This window comes from Budorcas taxicolor, chromosome 2 (assembly GCF_023091745.1).
Source record: "Budorcas taxicolor isolate Tak-1 chromosome 2, Takin1.1, whole genome shotgun sequence".
Lineage (NCBI taxonomy): Eukaryota > Metazoa > Chordata > Mammalia > Artiodactyla > Bovidae > Budorcas > Budorcas taxicolor.
In genome coordinates this window covers 134,504,088-134,518,994 of record NC_068911.1, presented here as the reverse complement: position 1 = coordinate 134,518,994, position 14,907 = coordinate 134,504,088, and the positions used below count along the sequence as shown (strand labels likewise).

Genomic DNA, 14,907 nt, shown 5'->3' with positions numbered 1-14,907 from the left:
CAAAAGGGAAGAGAGCAGTCTAGCCAGTAATAAATTCCCTATTTGCTCTCCACAGTCTGAAACACTCAGAGAGCTTCATGGAGCTCCATAGAGAAGTGAAGAGGGAGAAAGGAGATATGACCAGGAGCGGGAGTCAAAAGGAGAGAGACCAGTCTAGCCTGTGACCAGTTCCCTAAGTTTTCTCCATAGCTTAGAACACCCAAAGAGATTAACAGAGTTAAGTAGAGAAGAGAAGGGGGAGGGAGGAGATAGAGGTGACCTGGGGGAGAAAAAAGGAGAGTCAAAAGGGGAGAGAGCAATCAAATCAGTAATCACACATCTAAGTAAAAATGGGTACTGAAGATTGGATTCTTAAAGGTATAGAATTGATAACAAATACCAAAAAGCAAAGATTAAAAATCTAGAGTAGAGGTTAGACTCTCAAAAATACAATATTAAAAGATAAAAAAAGAAAATTGCAAAAGTTATATATAAAAAATATGAAATCTGCTTTAAAAATAGGGTCTTTTTTTCAAGGTAATAGAAGGTTTTAAAAATGAAAATTAAAGGAGTAATAAAGAACTTAAAAATAAAAAAAATTTTTTAAATTAAACAATGATAATAGTAAAATATATCTAGGAATTACTCTGGAGCTGTTGAGGGCAGTGTGTGGTCAGTTCAGTTTCAAATAGTTCATTGTTCCACCTTATACTTCTTTTCAAGGTCTGTAGGTCCCTTCCAATGCCAGTGCTAACTATAGGGTTTTAAGCTGTTGCACTTGTCACTTCCAAAGCCATTCCCTCTTCTTTGTTTATTTTGGCTTTGTCTGTTTGCAAGTCTCTTCAGTATCTAACCTCCACCCTGACACGAGTGCAAAAGTGGTCATTTATTTAGGCTCACTTGTTCAATTGTGCTGCAGGGAGGGAGGAACACTGCAAACAAATATCACTGGGGTGTGTGGGGAGTGCTCGCAGTGTCTGGGCCACACTGGGTTTGCTCCCGCTCACGGCTTGTGTGCTTTCCCAGTCTAGACTGCTCAGGCTACAGGTTGCTCTGTGGGGGAACTGCCTAAGGTGAGCCCTGGGCTGCGTGCACTTCCCAGATCTACGCCGCTCAGGTTCAGGTTCTCAGGTACTCCACAAAGGCACAGACTCAGTTGGGCCTGCGTTTCGTGCCCTTCCCAGGTCGGAGCAGCTCAGGCAACCAGGTGCTTGGCAAGCGCAATCTTCCCAGCTGGGTGATGCATCTTATCACCTCCCAGTCCCAGCCTCTCGGTTTCCTGGGTGTGCAGCAGGATCACAGGTGTGTTGTGTGTCTCTTCTGGGTTGCTAATCTCTGGCTGCGACCCTCCTGATGGATGTCAACCGTCCAGGACCCCAGGAAGACTTGGTTAGCAAATGGGAGCCTGCTCGCAGTTTGGTAGGGGATGCCATCTCTGGAGCCGAGTTTGCCCCTTTTCTTCTGGCTCTGGCTGTCACCTGCCTGCCTCCCAGCCTCCGGCGGGGGATGGGCCGGTCCGCAGCCAGCTAACTCTCCTCTGGTATTCGCTCGGTCCTTTGTTCTGTAAGAGGGCCGGCAGTGCCTTAGGTTAGAGCTTTTCATGGGAAAGTTCACTCTCTCTCTTTCCTCTTTTTTTCTCTTTTTCCTCTCTGGCTATCCCATGGTTTGGGTTGCTATCTCACGTTAGCTCCCTCAGATTGCCCTCAGGGCATTCAGGCCCGGTCTTTACTCTAAGCAATGCAGCCCAGGCCTCCCTGTTCAGCCCCTGCTTGCTGGTGGTGGACGTGAGCATCTGGGCTACTCCTCTGCTGGGAGTTGCAGTTAGGCGTTTAATCTGTGGGTTTTATTATTTTATTTTTTCCTCCTGGTTATGTCACCCTCTGAGATTCCAAAACTCCCCACAGACCCGCCAGTGAGAGGATTTCCTGGTGTTTGGAAACTTCTCCTCTTTTAAGATTCCTTCCCCGCCCCAGACGGGTCTCCATCCCTAACTCTTTTGTCTCTTTTTATCTTTTGTCCTTACCTCCTTTTAAAGACAATGGGTTGCCTTTCTGGGTGCCTGGTGTCCTCTGCCAGTGTTCAGAAGTTGTCTTGTGGTATTTGCTCAGTGTTCAAATGATTTTTCGATGAATTTGTGGGGGAGAAAGTGGTCTCCCCATCCTATTCCTCTGCCATCTTAGGACCGCCCCCTCCCCCCCACCTCGTTTAGGTCTTGATTGCCAGGTTTCTCCACTGTGCAGTTACTGTTTTTTTTTGCTTTCACTGTTCAGATTTTTTGAAGTAAGTCCCTAACTCTAGCCTACCCTCAAGGGTGTATGTGTGAGGGTGGTGGGTGGTGGGCCAGAATTAAGCTCTACTTCTTAGATGGGGGAGTATCTACATGTCTTAATTCTTCTGTGAGAAAGATTTGTTTTCCTCATTTATTTATATAATTTATTTTCATGAGTATAGTCGTGTGTATATATATATATATATATATACACACACACACACACACACATTGGATTATAATCTATGGTATTATTTATTTTGTTGTATTAATTTTTCCGGCTTTGGCCATTGGGACTTTCAGTGTGTCCTGTGTCCCAATGACATGCCCCGTCCTTTTATTTTTTGAGCATATTCATAGTTTTTAGTGCTCTATGATGTTCCAGGCTTATACTGAATTTTTCTTACCCAGTCATAATATCAATAGTTTCTACATGGAGTCCTGGTTATTTTACTAGAGAATATTTGTAAATCAAGCTCTGGACACTGAGTGTACTTATGGCTACAAGTGTTCACTTTCTTCATATTTGCTATTTTTTCAGTTTCCTTCTATTATTGATTTCTAGCTTCATTCCATTGTGGATGAATAGACTCAGTATGTGTGGAAGTTGTTGAATCAGTTAAGAATTATAAACAAAAATTTAGAAACACTGCCTTAAATAGTAGTGCAGTGGTTTTCATGATGTCATCCTGGACCCACATGTCCTTTCTTTTTGGAATCTATTGTCAGCATATGCATGTTAGTATAGAGTAACACTAAATGAACTCTGTACTTCTAGGAATCACGATGTGTTCCAGATAGCACGAAGAAAGGAATAAAGGTTGACTAAGTACCTGTCAGCTCAGTCTGCCTCTGTTTTAAGATATACTCTTAAAAGCGTCTTCCAACAGTTTTTAGTTATATGTAGTTGGCCAGAACCTTGTTACATGGCCACTCCTGTCTTTTAAAGGGGGCTGGAAGATGTAGCTTTTAGAGTAAGGGACATTTTTGCTCCTAAAAAATTGAGGTTCTTGAAATAATATGTATTTTGGGAAAGTAACTCTCAGTCTGTGTCACAGGGAGCAAGAGACTAGTTAAGAGACTCTTGTTGGGAAGAGATGATGGTGACTTGTGCTGCAGGGGTAGGAGGTGGTGGTAGGATATGACTGGATATTTAATATATTTTGAAGGCAGTAGCCATAGGACTTAATGCTGGCTTACACATGAAGAGGAGGAAAGAAAGGTTGACACAGGTTTCTGGTCTAACAGTTCAGTAGAGATGGCACCATTACCTGAGATGAGGAAAAATAGAGAAAAGCCAAGGTTTTGTGTGGTTTTTTTGCCTTTTTTTTTTTGAGGGAGGCGGAGAGCAGGGAGGTAATCTAGAATCCTATTATGTATACATTAAATTTGATGTGCCTATTACATAGGACTGCAAGAAGATCCAACCAGTCCATTCTAAAAGAGATCAGCCCTGGGTGTTCTGCAAAGAGATGGTGTCATTTTCTCTAAATGAGTTGGAAGTGTACATGCAACTTATGCTATTTTCAAAGCACCATTGTCTTACACTGCAGTTTTCATTGTGCGGTAGTAGGCACATCGGATGAAAATTTAGAATGCCTAGGATTTAATCTGGTAATTTATGGCAATAACTTCAACTGCAGATTCTTGTGTAAAACAGAGAGTAGGTCTTGATTATCTCTAAAGTGTCTTCTGGGCTTCCCAGGTGGTGCTAGTGGTTAAGAATCTGCCTACCAATGCAGGAGATGCAAGAGATGTGGGTTCGGTCTCTGGGTTGGGAAGATCCCCTGGAGTAGGAAATGACACCCTACTTCAGTATTCTAGCCTGGAAAATTCCATGGGCATAGGAGCCTGGCAGGCTACAGAGCAGGGGGCCACAAAGAGTTGGACGTGACTGAGCACACACGCATCCAAAGTGTCTTCCATCTCCAAAACTTCAGTGTTTCTGTAATTTTCTTGAACACGTTGATTTAGCATAAAGTGTTTCCTTAGGCAGTAGTTACCTATTTAACAATTACAGGTTGAGAGTCATTGAAATTGTTGTCTCAATATAATATCAGATGCCACTTATTATCTAAAGCATTTCACAACCTTTTATTTTTTAATATAAATTTATTTATTTTAATTGGAGGTTAATTACTTTACAATATTGTATTGGTTTTGCCATACATTAACATGAATCCGCCACAGGTATACACGTGTTCCCCATCCTGAATGCCCCTCCCTCCTCCCTCCCCATACCATCCTTCTGGGTCGTCTCAGTGCACCAGCCTTTTAAAACTAGATTAAATTTGTTTTAACAGTTCTGTTTTCTTTTCTACTTTTGTTTCTGCTTAAAGTTGTTGAGCATTATTTTGGTTTTACAGATTCAATAGAGTATTGTAGTGTCAGGGAAGTGAAGATTATTATATATGTCTGATATAAACTTCTTTTGATTATTAGCAAATTATAGTAGTTATGAGGAAAATATTTATTTTTTAAAATGTTTAATATCTTTAATAACTATTGAATGAGTAAAATTATCTTGGGAAATATCCTTTCATTACAAGCAGTCTAAAATTAAAACTTCTCTTTTTATAAGGTGGTTTTCTCACCAAAAGAATACATTTCACCGTGTTTCAAACCAGAGTATACAGAATTCAAACCAGCATATCAGGTGAGTCCTGAGTTTTCTTATCCCAACAGCAATTATACTTAATAATAGGTTTCTCTAATACTTTGTGTAATTCAGTGGTTCCAAAACCAGACTACCCATTGGAAACACTCACCTATCTTTACAAAAATACACATTCCCAGGTCCCACCTCTGACCTAATAAATCTCAATTTGGAAATGGAGCCTGGAATTTGTATTTAAAAAAAAAAACAGGGATTCTGATGCTGTCGCCTAGGTATCAATTAACATTTGAAAACCATATGAACTAAAACAAATACTAGGTTGATTATTTCACATTTTGCCTTTTAAATTGAATAATGGAGTATGAACAAAGAGTTTGAATAAGAGACTTCATTTTGAAAGGCTATTTCAATAATAGAATAGCCTAATCTCAGAGCTACAAAATTGCCTGTAACTATTACACTGACATTTCACTGTACTTTGGAACTTTTTGTACTGTTTTCTACAATTTCTGAGGGAGGCATATATGATATTAATCAAACAGCAAGATTCTACTGTAACATACTAAGGACATCATTGTTTAAATTCTCAAATGATCTATGCTCCCCAAATCAATCTTTAGAGAATACTTTTAATGGAATATCTATTACTTGATTTACATTTTAATAAAGTTACCCCCATTGCTACTAAAATATTTATATGGATAGTACTTAGATTATGATGTTAGCTTTTGTCTAAGCAAATTCAGCTAATACTGGAAATGGAGTTCTTAAAGAAAAACTATTGATGAGTGCCTTTTAAGTGTTCAAAATCTTTCAGAGAGCAAAAAGCTCTTGAACACAACATAGTATAAGAATTAGAAATTTGAAAAATTTGCACTATGATTCTCATTATTATTCCAACTTTAAATATTTTTAAATAATTAAAGTTGGTTTTCTCTTGGTAAAAAGGTAGGGAGATGAATAAATTGGAAGATTGCTCAAAGACAATTAAGTAGAAATTTTATTATAAATTTCAAATGTTTCAGAATTTCTTACCTTTTTTTAAATATTATAATTCCAGAAATTCAACATCAAGAATGGTTTTGATCCTTTTCTAAAGAATATAAACAACAAAATGTCAGTTCAAAAAAGGAAAGACCAAGATATGTTCAAATGTAGAAATATTTTCAGTGCAGAGATTATAGAGCATGAAGATCAAGATCCTCCTTACCCAACACATTCAAAAACTGCAAGATCTGCTAGTAAAACCTGGCCCCATAATCTTGACATCATTTCAATAGAGGCTTTAGACACTAAGAATAAGTTAGCTGGTGATCCTGGTATCACCACAGTAAAGACTTCAGACCCTAAGAATAATGTGGCCCATGATCCAGGTATCATCACAATAAAGACTCTAGACACTAGGAATAATTTAGCTCATCATCCTAGTATCACCACAATAAAGACTTTAGACACTAAGAATATGTTACAAGAAAGACTACCACATGTTTCTTTACCAGACTTTCAGGGAGACTCATCAGTGACTGGAAAAGTAAATGTACATAAATGTCGTCTCTCAAAATCATTAAGTCTTACTTCCCACATAGAAAATTTAAAACAATCAATGGTGCTCAAGTCAATTTTAAGTAAAAATCTGCAAGACCTTTCAGATAGATTATTTTCTACACCAGGTGTTTCTATGGACCGTGAAGCAAGAAAGAAAAGTTACAGCTCTCCACTTCTGGTTATCCATGATGAACAACCAAGTAGTTTGGGAGATAAAGTATTTGAAAAAATTCAAGATTTAAGTAATCGGCTTTCAGAAGGAGGCATTTTAAATTCAAAGTCACTTTTAAGTCAAATAATTAAAAATATTCCCCCAGATTCACTTTCAGAAGGCAGACCAGGAAACTCTCCTGAGGCAGAAGAGGAACCTGTCTCTGAAAAACACTTACAGCCTGGTGAGATAGATTTTCCAATTAAAAAAAAGAGTAGTTTCAAAAAGAAACATTCAAAAAGTGAAATATCTAGCTCCAAACCAGATTTGAATGGCCTTGTATATGATTATGTTATAAAGCAAATATTCACTGCACCGATCTTCTCAGAGTTGGCGAGAGGAGTGAAAGGAGCGAGTGAAACACAGATAGACTCGCAGAGGCAGTTACCCACAGTGTGGGAGACAGACTCGCAGAGGCAGTTACCCACAGCGTGGGAGAGTCCGCTCTCTCCCAGTGTTCTAGTTCCCCACTATGAAGAAAGCAATAATGAAACAGAGTTTCCACCAGCCAATTCTGTTATAAGCCAGATAATACAGGCATTTCCTGTAGATGCTCTTTTAGAATCAGGGATAATCAAAGTTATAGAATTAGATAAAGAATACCAGAAAGGTTTTTTGCTGGATACCGAGGCAGCTTTTGCTGAAGAAAAGCCAAAGGATTCCACAGAGTATTATTCAGAAATCAGAGGCAAAGCAGAACCTCTTTCAGACCAGAATTCAGCCATCATTCACCAAGAAACCACTTCTTCTTTTAAAAGAGTTGAATTCATAGACAAAGGCCAAAATACATCCCCACATGATTCAAAATACCAGTTGACATCAGATAAAAAATCAGATTTGCCAAGTAATGGTCAGAGACTTGATAGAGAAGAAAATGATACAAGTTCTACTTTAGAAAACTTAAGTACCTCATTAATGGGTAAATTTAATGACTGTGATGTAATAATGTTAAAATCTTTTTTGAAAAACATATTTAACTTTTTTTTCAAATATAATCAATCTGAAAACAGACCACCAGAAAAAGAATTAGAAAGACTAATTCAACATCCTTTTCCAAATAAGACAGAAGACCTTGAAGAAATTGAAGAGAATTTTGATAAAGCAGATAAATTGGACAGAAAACCTGTTTTGAATCCAAAGCTGCGTATATTTCTAGAAGAACTCTCAGAGTCAGAAATAAAAAATTTAAAATCTGAATTAAGTAAACATGTCCAGCATTACCTTGTAGAAAAGCTTTCAGAATCAGGACATATCACCAAAGAAGACTTACCAAAAATCTACCAAAATCTGTATTTGATGAATGAGAAAGTAGAACCAAAAGGACAAAATATTTTTCTGGAGAAATATTCAGAAACTGTAAAAGAAATTATGTCTTTTGTTAATAATTTTAATCATCATTTCATAGATAAACATTTGGAAATAAAACTAAGATCTTTTTTAAATGAAATTCTCCAGAACTATTTCCTGAAAAACCTTTCAGACAACAGTTTATTTAAAGAGAAAGAATCTGACCCTATGTGCTCAAAAGTATCTTCTCTAAGAGCTCAAAGTGCCTCAATATCTTTCCAGGAGTTAGGACAAGATACTTTAAGCAGGAGTTTTGGCAGTAGACTTGAAATAAACATGAAATATCCCTTAAATAAATCTCTACAAAGCTATCTTATAGCTTTATCAGAAAATGAAATCTTAGATCTAAAAGCTGATTTAAGCAAACACCTCCAGAGCCTTTTTATAGAAAAACTGTCAAAATCAGGACTAATCACAGAAAGGCAATTAGAGGGGATAAGCCAGCACATAAATTTGGTTAATTTTAGTTCCACACCACTAAAATGTATAAAACCAGATTTGTCTTTAAGAGATGAAAATCAGTTTGTGGTGGAGCATTCAGAAAAGCAAAATAAATATTCAAAAATTGCTCAAAAAACCACTTTACAAAAAGTTCCTGAGGATAGACTTGTAGAAACAGAGTTGACCAAAAAGGAAGAAAAAGAAGTTTTTTCCTTAGAAAATATTAAAGAAAATCCACCAATTATTCAGGAACAGAAAAGACATTCTCAAGAAGCTAAAACACTGAGATTAATTAAAGTCCAACCCTGTTCCAACGAAAACACTCAGGTGATTCCACTAAATAAGTCTTTAGAAAGACTTACAGACACAGTGCCTAATAAAAAAAAGAAAGAACATGGTTTCATGCAGTTTCCTCATGAAGAAAATTTTGAATTTAAAACAGAGACTCAAGACCAACATAATTGGAGTGGTAGATCAAAAACAACTCAATCAAAGGCTTGCTTTGAAAAGACACTAAAAATGAAGTCTCTTGACAAAAAGGATCACAATAACACCTATAAGGTGATGGTACAGGAAAAACCTGAAGCAGTATTGTCACCAAAAAGAATTCCTGATTGCAAGATGCCAAATGAAGATGAGGAATATGTAAACAAATTCACTTTTCCTTCCAGGCAAAATAATAATCTAACTTGCCTCATTTCAGAGGCTAGAGAGAAATCAAAGTTAGAAGACCAGTATCGTCAGAGATTGAAAGGAAATAATAACAATAATAAAAAACAACATTTAGAAATATTTGCACATTACAAAGAAGAAATACAAACCCTTTACACCAAACCAAACGAACTTTGCAATGAAAAATATGCCTGGGTGCCTGAATCACAATTGCTTAAAATTTTGGTAGCTGAGAAAAACTCAAAACCATCTCTCTTCCCAGAAGTACTAAAGAAAGAAAATCTAAAGCCCAAGGTCCGAAAAGAAAGAGATCGTGTCAGCAAACAAAAAAAGTCTTTTAACAAGATAGTTAATGTATTACCAACTATACCGCCCAGCACAGGAATCCATCTAAGAAAATCTGTTCCAAGGACATTGCTTCATTGGACTGCAAGAAAAACTACACATGTAATAATATTTTTCTAAGTCTTTTATTTCTTTATTTGGCAAAGTTCTTTAGATAACATAGAGTGTATGTGTCTTCATGCAAGTATGTGTGTAACCTTAATTGCCCTAAAATATACAGACCTTCAAATTTAAAAAAATTCTGACATTCAGATATCACCTTGCCTCATTCAAAAGGTAGTTAGAAAATCAAGGGACTGTTAACATACTTAGTGCCTTTGTATAAAATAGACAAAAGGGACCCCCTTGCCCCAGATCATGAATTAGAAAAAAGTACTCTTTCCTCCAGGCCAACACAGCCTGAGCAGGGTACACAGTTATGTGTATGGAAGACCAGCTGTTTCAGCCCTGACTGACCCCTCAGCCAGGGGCTGTTATCCAGCCACAACCTGCGCAACCACGGGCAGTGGCTGTATACTACAGAAAGGCTGGGATTGTCTTTTCATGCAGATATAAGTATATAGTTTTTTTTCAGATCACTTAATTTTCTTTGTTTTTAAAACAAATATGAAGCTCCTATTACATGCCAATTATTCTTCTAAGCCTTAGAGATATGCAGAATTTGGTCTCTTGAATTATGAATTAGTTTAATTTAGCTTCTACTCTTTTCTTTTTTCCATCACCACCCCTCTGCCTTATGCTGAGAAACATGGGAATTCAAATCTATTTTTGATACTAACATAAAGCAATTAGGAAGGTACCTCTGCTACCTGACTTTATACAAACCATTCAAAAGCAGAGTTAAAATCTAGGAATGGAAGGGACTTACTTTAATTTTCTGGAACATTGCTCTTCTCTGTTAGTATATATAAATAGGCATGACCCACAGTTGGGAAAACACAAATTCTAAAATGACATAATATTGATAATTTGATGTGCATAACTATCTTTGAATGAGAAAATAGAAAGCAAATTATTAGCTTTAGTAAATAGTAAGGCAAATCAGTCTCAGGGTAAATATTATCAACATAGCTTATTCTCTCAACTTTGGATTTCTCTTTTCTAAATTCAGTAATTTAATGAGTGTGTGTGTGCATGTATAGGAAAAAGGAAGTAAAAGGTGTTCATAGTTTTTGGAGAGGGAAGACTTTCTGAAGTTCCTTCAGATAAGTGGAATCTTTAATATCACTTTTCCAAATTATGTTTACGTTTGTGTTAGGTTGCCCTAATTCTTCTTGGTCCTGCCTAAATTCTTACTTGCCAGCTGTATTAATCTACTCCCACCTTCTCACCAGATAGAAGCAGGCTTATTCCCTTGGGGTGGCCATTCCCTTGGGGTGCAAGGTTTTAAGTGACAAACTGCTCAAGCTGCAAAGTTTATGCTAATCCGAGAAATGACTAATAACTCCATATGCTCCTATGGGTACTTATAGATTATTATATTTTTAATATAATCATATTATACAGATTTGAAGAAAAAGGAAAACAAAGACCATAATCCCACCACCCTAAAACAAGCATCATTTAAAAAAAAATTATTATGGCATATTTCCTTCCAGTTACTTTCTTAAATGTAAAATTTGTTTAGTCTTAGAATATACACAAAAATTTTTAACATTTTAGACTCAATGGACATCAGTTTGAGCAAACTCTGGGAGATAGTGAAGGACAGGGAAGCCTGGCATTCCACAGTCACGAGGTTGCAAAGAGCCAGACACGACTTAGCCACTGAATAACAACAAAAATCACAATAAACGTAACCATATTGATGCTGAGCTCTGCATGTGTGTGTATGGATATATCAAAGAAAGTGTTAAAGAATGTTTATAGATGATTTAAAAAGTGAAATGAGTTCATAATTTATATTTGGGGTTGGGGAAGAGCTAATTTAGAGAATTAAAGGAGGGCTGGCTTTGCCTAGGAGTCTGACCCCTGAAGACAGCTCCTTTCTTTAAGATTTCTGGTTTCCAGCTCATATCTTGCATCTCTTTTGAAACAACAGATTCTTTGAAACAATAAGATTATTTAAAGTATGGTTTCTATGGTATCTGATGGCAGGTGTTGAATGTAGGGTCTGAATTTAGGGACCATCTATAAAACATTTGAATGCTCTCATTCATTATTGATATTATAAACTTTAGTCCTTGTAAACCTAAAATGTACTCTTAAGAAATCTAACTCACCAACTTGATCTTTTATTTTAATGTTTAGGATTGTTCGGATAGATTTGAGGAATTACATGTGACTTCATTTAAGCATCTTGAAAATGCAAAATCAAGAGCAAGGCTTTTAGAAAAGAGCCCAGATGATAGCCATAATCAGTTCAAACGCTTTGCAAGACCATATACTGCTCCAGAGGTTAACAAAAGAGGAGAAAGCTACACTGGAAAATTTACAAGTCCTCGAATGGTTTCAGCAGGCTTAGTTCATATAAATGATTCAATCCCAGAGTATGAAATCCATAAAATGCGGCCAAAAAAAAAAATTAAAAGAGAATATTGAAAAATGTTCGCTCATTTGTGATATTATCCAAATGTTAAACAGTTCAGAATGATATGTGAGGCCAAAAGAATAGCATTTCTCCAATTAGCAAAATGGTTTGGAGATCAGTCCTTTTTGTGTGATAGGAATCAGTAACCAAATTTCATCTTGTTAGAACCATTTTGTTTTAATTAAAATGAAAAAGAAACACTTTTGATGTAAATGTGTTTTTGTTTATGAACCTTAGGGAGCAAACTCAGAAATATGTATTCATTAGTAAAGTTTTATTTCCCAGCTTTTCCCCTTTCCACTATTCTCTTATTTCCCAAATCTTTGCTATGCTCTAAATTATCCCTGATCACCCAGTTTCAGGGTCTCTATTTGCAGTTTAGCCTTTGGTATGAATATACTTTAACTCTTGAGCTCTAGATTCAATAGTATGCAAATCCCTGGGCCTGTAGAACATCTATTAATTTCAATATCATCTGATACTACAACTTTTTATACTATAAAGATAATAAAAAACAGGTTTAATAGTACTAAGACCTGAGGCATCTAATACACTGGAGTGACTTTCTAACTTTGACTATGAAACGGCCTCTTTGATAACACAGAACTCAGGAAGAAACTGTATAAAACAGAAACTGCATTAAAGTATCTAGCTAATCACCATAGGATTTAAACCAAGAGACTGGTTCTATTCTTACCAAATAAAATGTCTGAATATTGTTAAACTTTGGTTTACTCTTGAAAAGTAAGAATTTCAATTTATAGAATTTTTGTCAGTTTCCATTTTCTACCATAAATCATAAAGTCTATGGAGTTCAAATAGAATTTGCTGATAGAAAACATTAATTCCCTGATCACTCATTTAATAGCATAATCAAAGTAGTAATTTTGGGAGGGAGACCAAGAATTTCTAACAATTCTCAAAGTTGCCAGTGCATGTATCAATCAGAGTATGACTGGGAAAGCACAAATACCCTTGGATCTCCCAAGTAGAAGGAACATAGGGAATTGGTTTCATGGATAATGGAAAACAAGGCTAAGAAACTAAAAGGGATGATGTGGCAATCCAGAGATTGGCAAGAGGAGAAAATACCACCCTCAGGACATCAGGAAGAAGTGTTATGACCCAAGTCCTAAAGCCAGAAGTCAAAGAAGATACAACCAGTGAGAGACACCACAAGAAACAGGGGAGTGGGGCAAGGAGTGAGAACTGTTCTCTCTCTTTCTGCCCTCTGAAAGTGTTAGCTGCTCAGTCATGTTCAACTCTTTGCGACCCCATGGGCTGTAGCCTCATCCATGGAGTTCTCCAGACAAGAATACTGGAGTGGGTTGCCATTCACTTCTCCAGGGAATCTTCCCAACACAGGGATCAAACCTGGATCTCCCGCGTTGCAGGCAGATTCTTTACTGTCTGAGCCATCAGGGAAGTCCTGGAAACTGGGAGTGAGGGAGCATGGGACGTGTAGTTTCCAGTGAGGCAGAGCAGGGGAAGCATGGAGAAATGTATTTGACAGCTAAGAGGCAACTAAACACTTATGGAGAAAACCATTGATCTAGCTTCCCTTCCAGTAAGGCCTTCCCTGGTAGCTCAGCCAGTAAAGAGTCTGCCTGCAGTACAGGAGACCCTGGTTTGACTCTTGGGTTGGGAAGATCCCCTGAAGAAGGGATAGATTACCCACTCCAATATTCTTGGGCTTCCCTGATGGCTCAGACGGTAAAGAATCCATGTGCAATGCAGGAGACCTGGGTTGGGAAGATCCCCTGGAAAAGGGAACGGCTATGCACTCCAGGATTCTTGGCTGCAGAATTCCATGGACGAGGAGCCTGGCAGGTTACAGTCCCTACAGTCAGAGTCAGGCATGACTGAGTGACTTTCTCTACTACTAGCTTGCAGTAAAGGAGGAAATAACTTACTAGATGGAAATCTCAAATCGCTTTGCCTCATTAAACTTTTAATGGCAATACTGTGACATAAATAAAAAAATCTCCTACCATGGAAATAAATTTTTTTCAAGTCTTTTTAAAAAACAGCAAAAGCAGAAGACCTATGCCCTTTATTCAAAGAATCCCTTAAATATTTATTAAATGTCTAATGCCAAACATTTTACTAAACACTATATACTCATGAATAAGACAATGTTCTCAAGACATACTCAGTATACTGGGGACACAAACACAGAATTAGAGTCACAAGTGTTGTTGGGGAAAGTACTGTAGAAATTCATGGGGGGACATTTTGGCCAAAGTGGCTGGGCTAGTTTGGATCCTTCAGAAAGCAGATACCAAGATGAGGTCACGTATGGTAAACAGAATAATAACTGTCCCCCCTTACCCCCAGTCAACAACATATCTACAACCTAATCCCAGGAACCTGTGACCATGTTACCTTACATGGCAAAAGGTACTCTGTAGCTGTGATTAATGATCTGGAGATAGGCTATCCTAGAAGCTGGAAAAGGCAGCAAAACCTTGAGAGCTCGCAGAAGGAATGTAGCCCTGCCAAATCATTTTACAATTCTAACCTCCAGAACTGTAAGATAATAAACTTGTGGTTGTTTGAAGTCACTAAATTTGTGTTAATTTGTTATAACAGTGATGAAAAAAAAACCTGATACAGCATTCCAGGATCCTCAGGAACAAAATTTAAGGCATTCACTCTCAGGGTGAGGCTGTTAATTACCATATCTACTTCTTTTGTTGTTCAGTTGTGTCTGAGTCTTCGCGACCACATGGACCGGGAGCCAGCGTGAGGAATTCCACCCGTGACAAGGTCATGCGGCAGAGCTCTGATGGCAAGGCTAATTAGACCTCAGGTTTTCCCCCTGGAATTTCCTAAGCATCCACCCCCCAAAAAATAAGAATCTGCCTGCTTTTCCACTCTTCTGACATTCTCTGGAAAAAGTCAATTCAGGGCTTTAGTCTTCTGCATTTGAAAGAGTGTTTCAATCCAAA

General features: G+C 37.5%; 1 protein-coding gene across 1 annotated transcript in view; it reads left to right on the top strand.

The window, feature by feature from the left end:
• The window catches only part of C2CD6 (C2 calcium dependent domain containing 6), a 122,490-nt gene extending 110,523 nt beyond the window's left edge, over positions 1–11,967 (top strand). The window contains exons 16-19 of the mRNA XM_052635993.1: positions 4,830–4,904; positions 5,926–7,001; positions 7,038–9,528; positions 11,677–11,967. Coding sequence (XP_052491953.1) covers positions 4,830–4,904; positions 5,926–7,001; positions 7,038–9,528; positions 11,677–11,967 — 3,933 coding nt within the window. The remainder of the gene's footprint in view (positions 1–4,829; positions 4,905–5,925; positions 7,002–7,037; positions 9,529–11,676) is intronic.
• Positions 11,968–14,907: the final 2,940 nt, after the last annotated feature.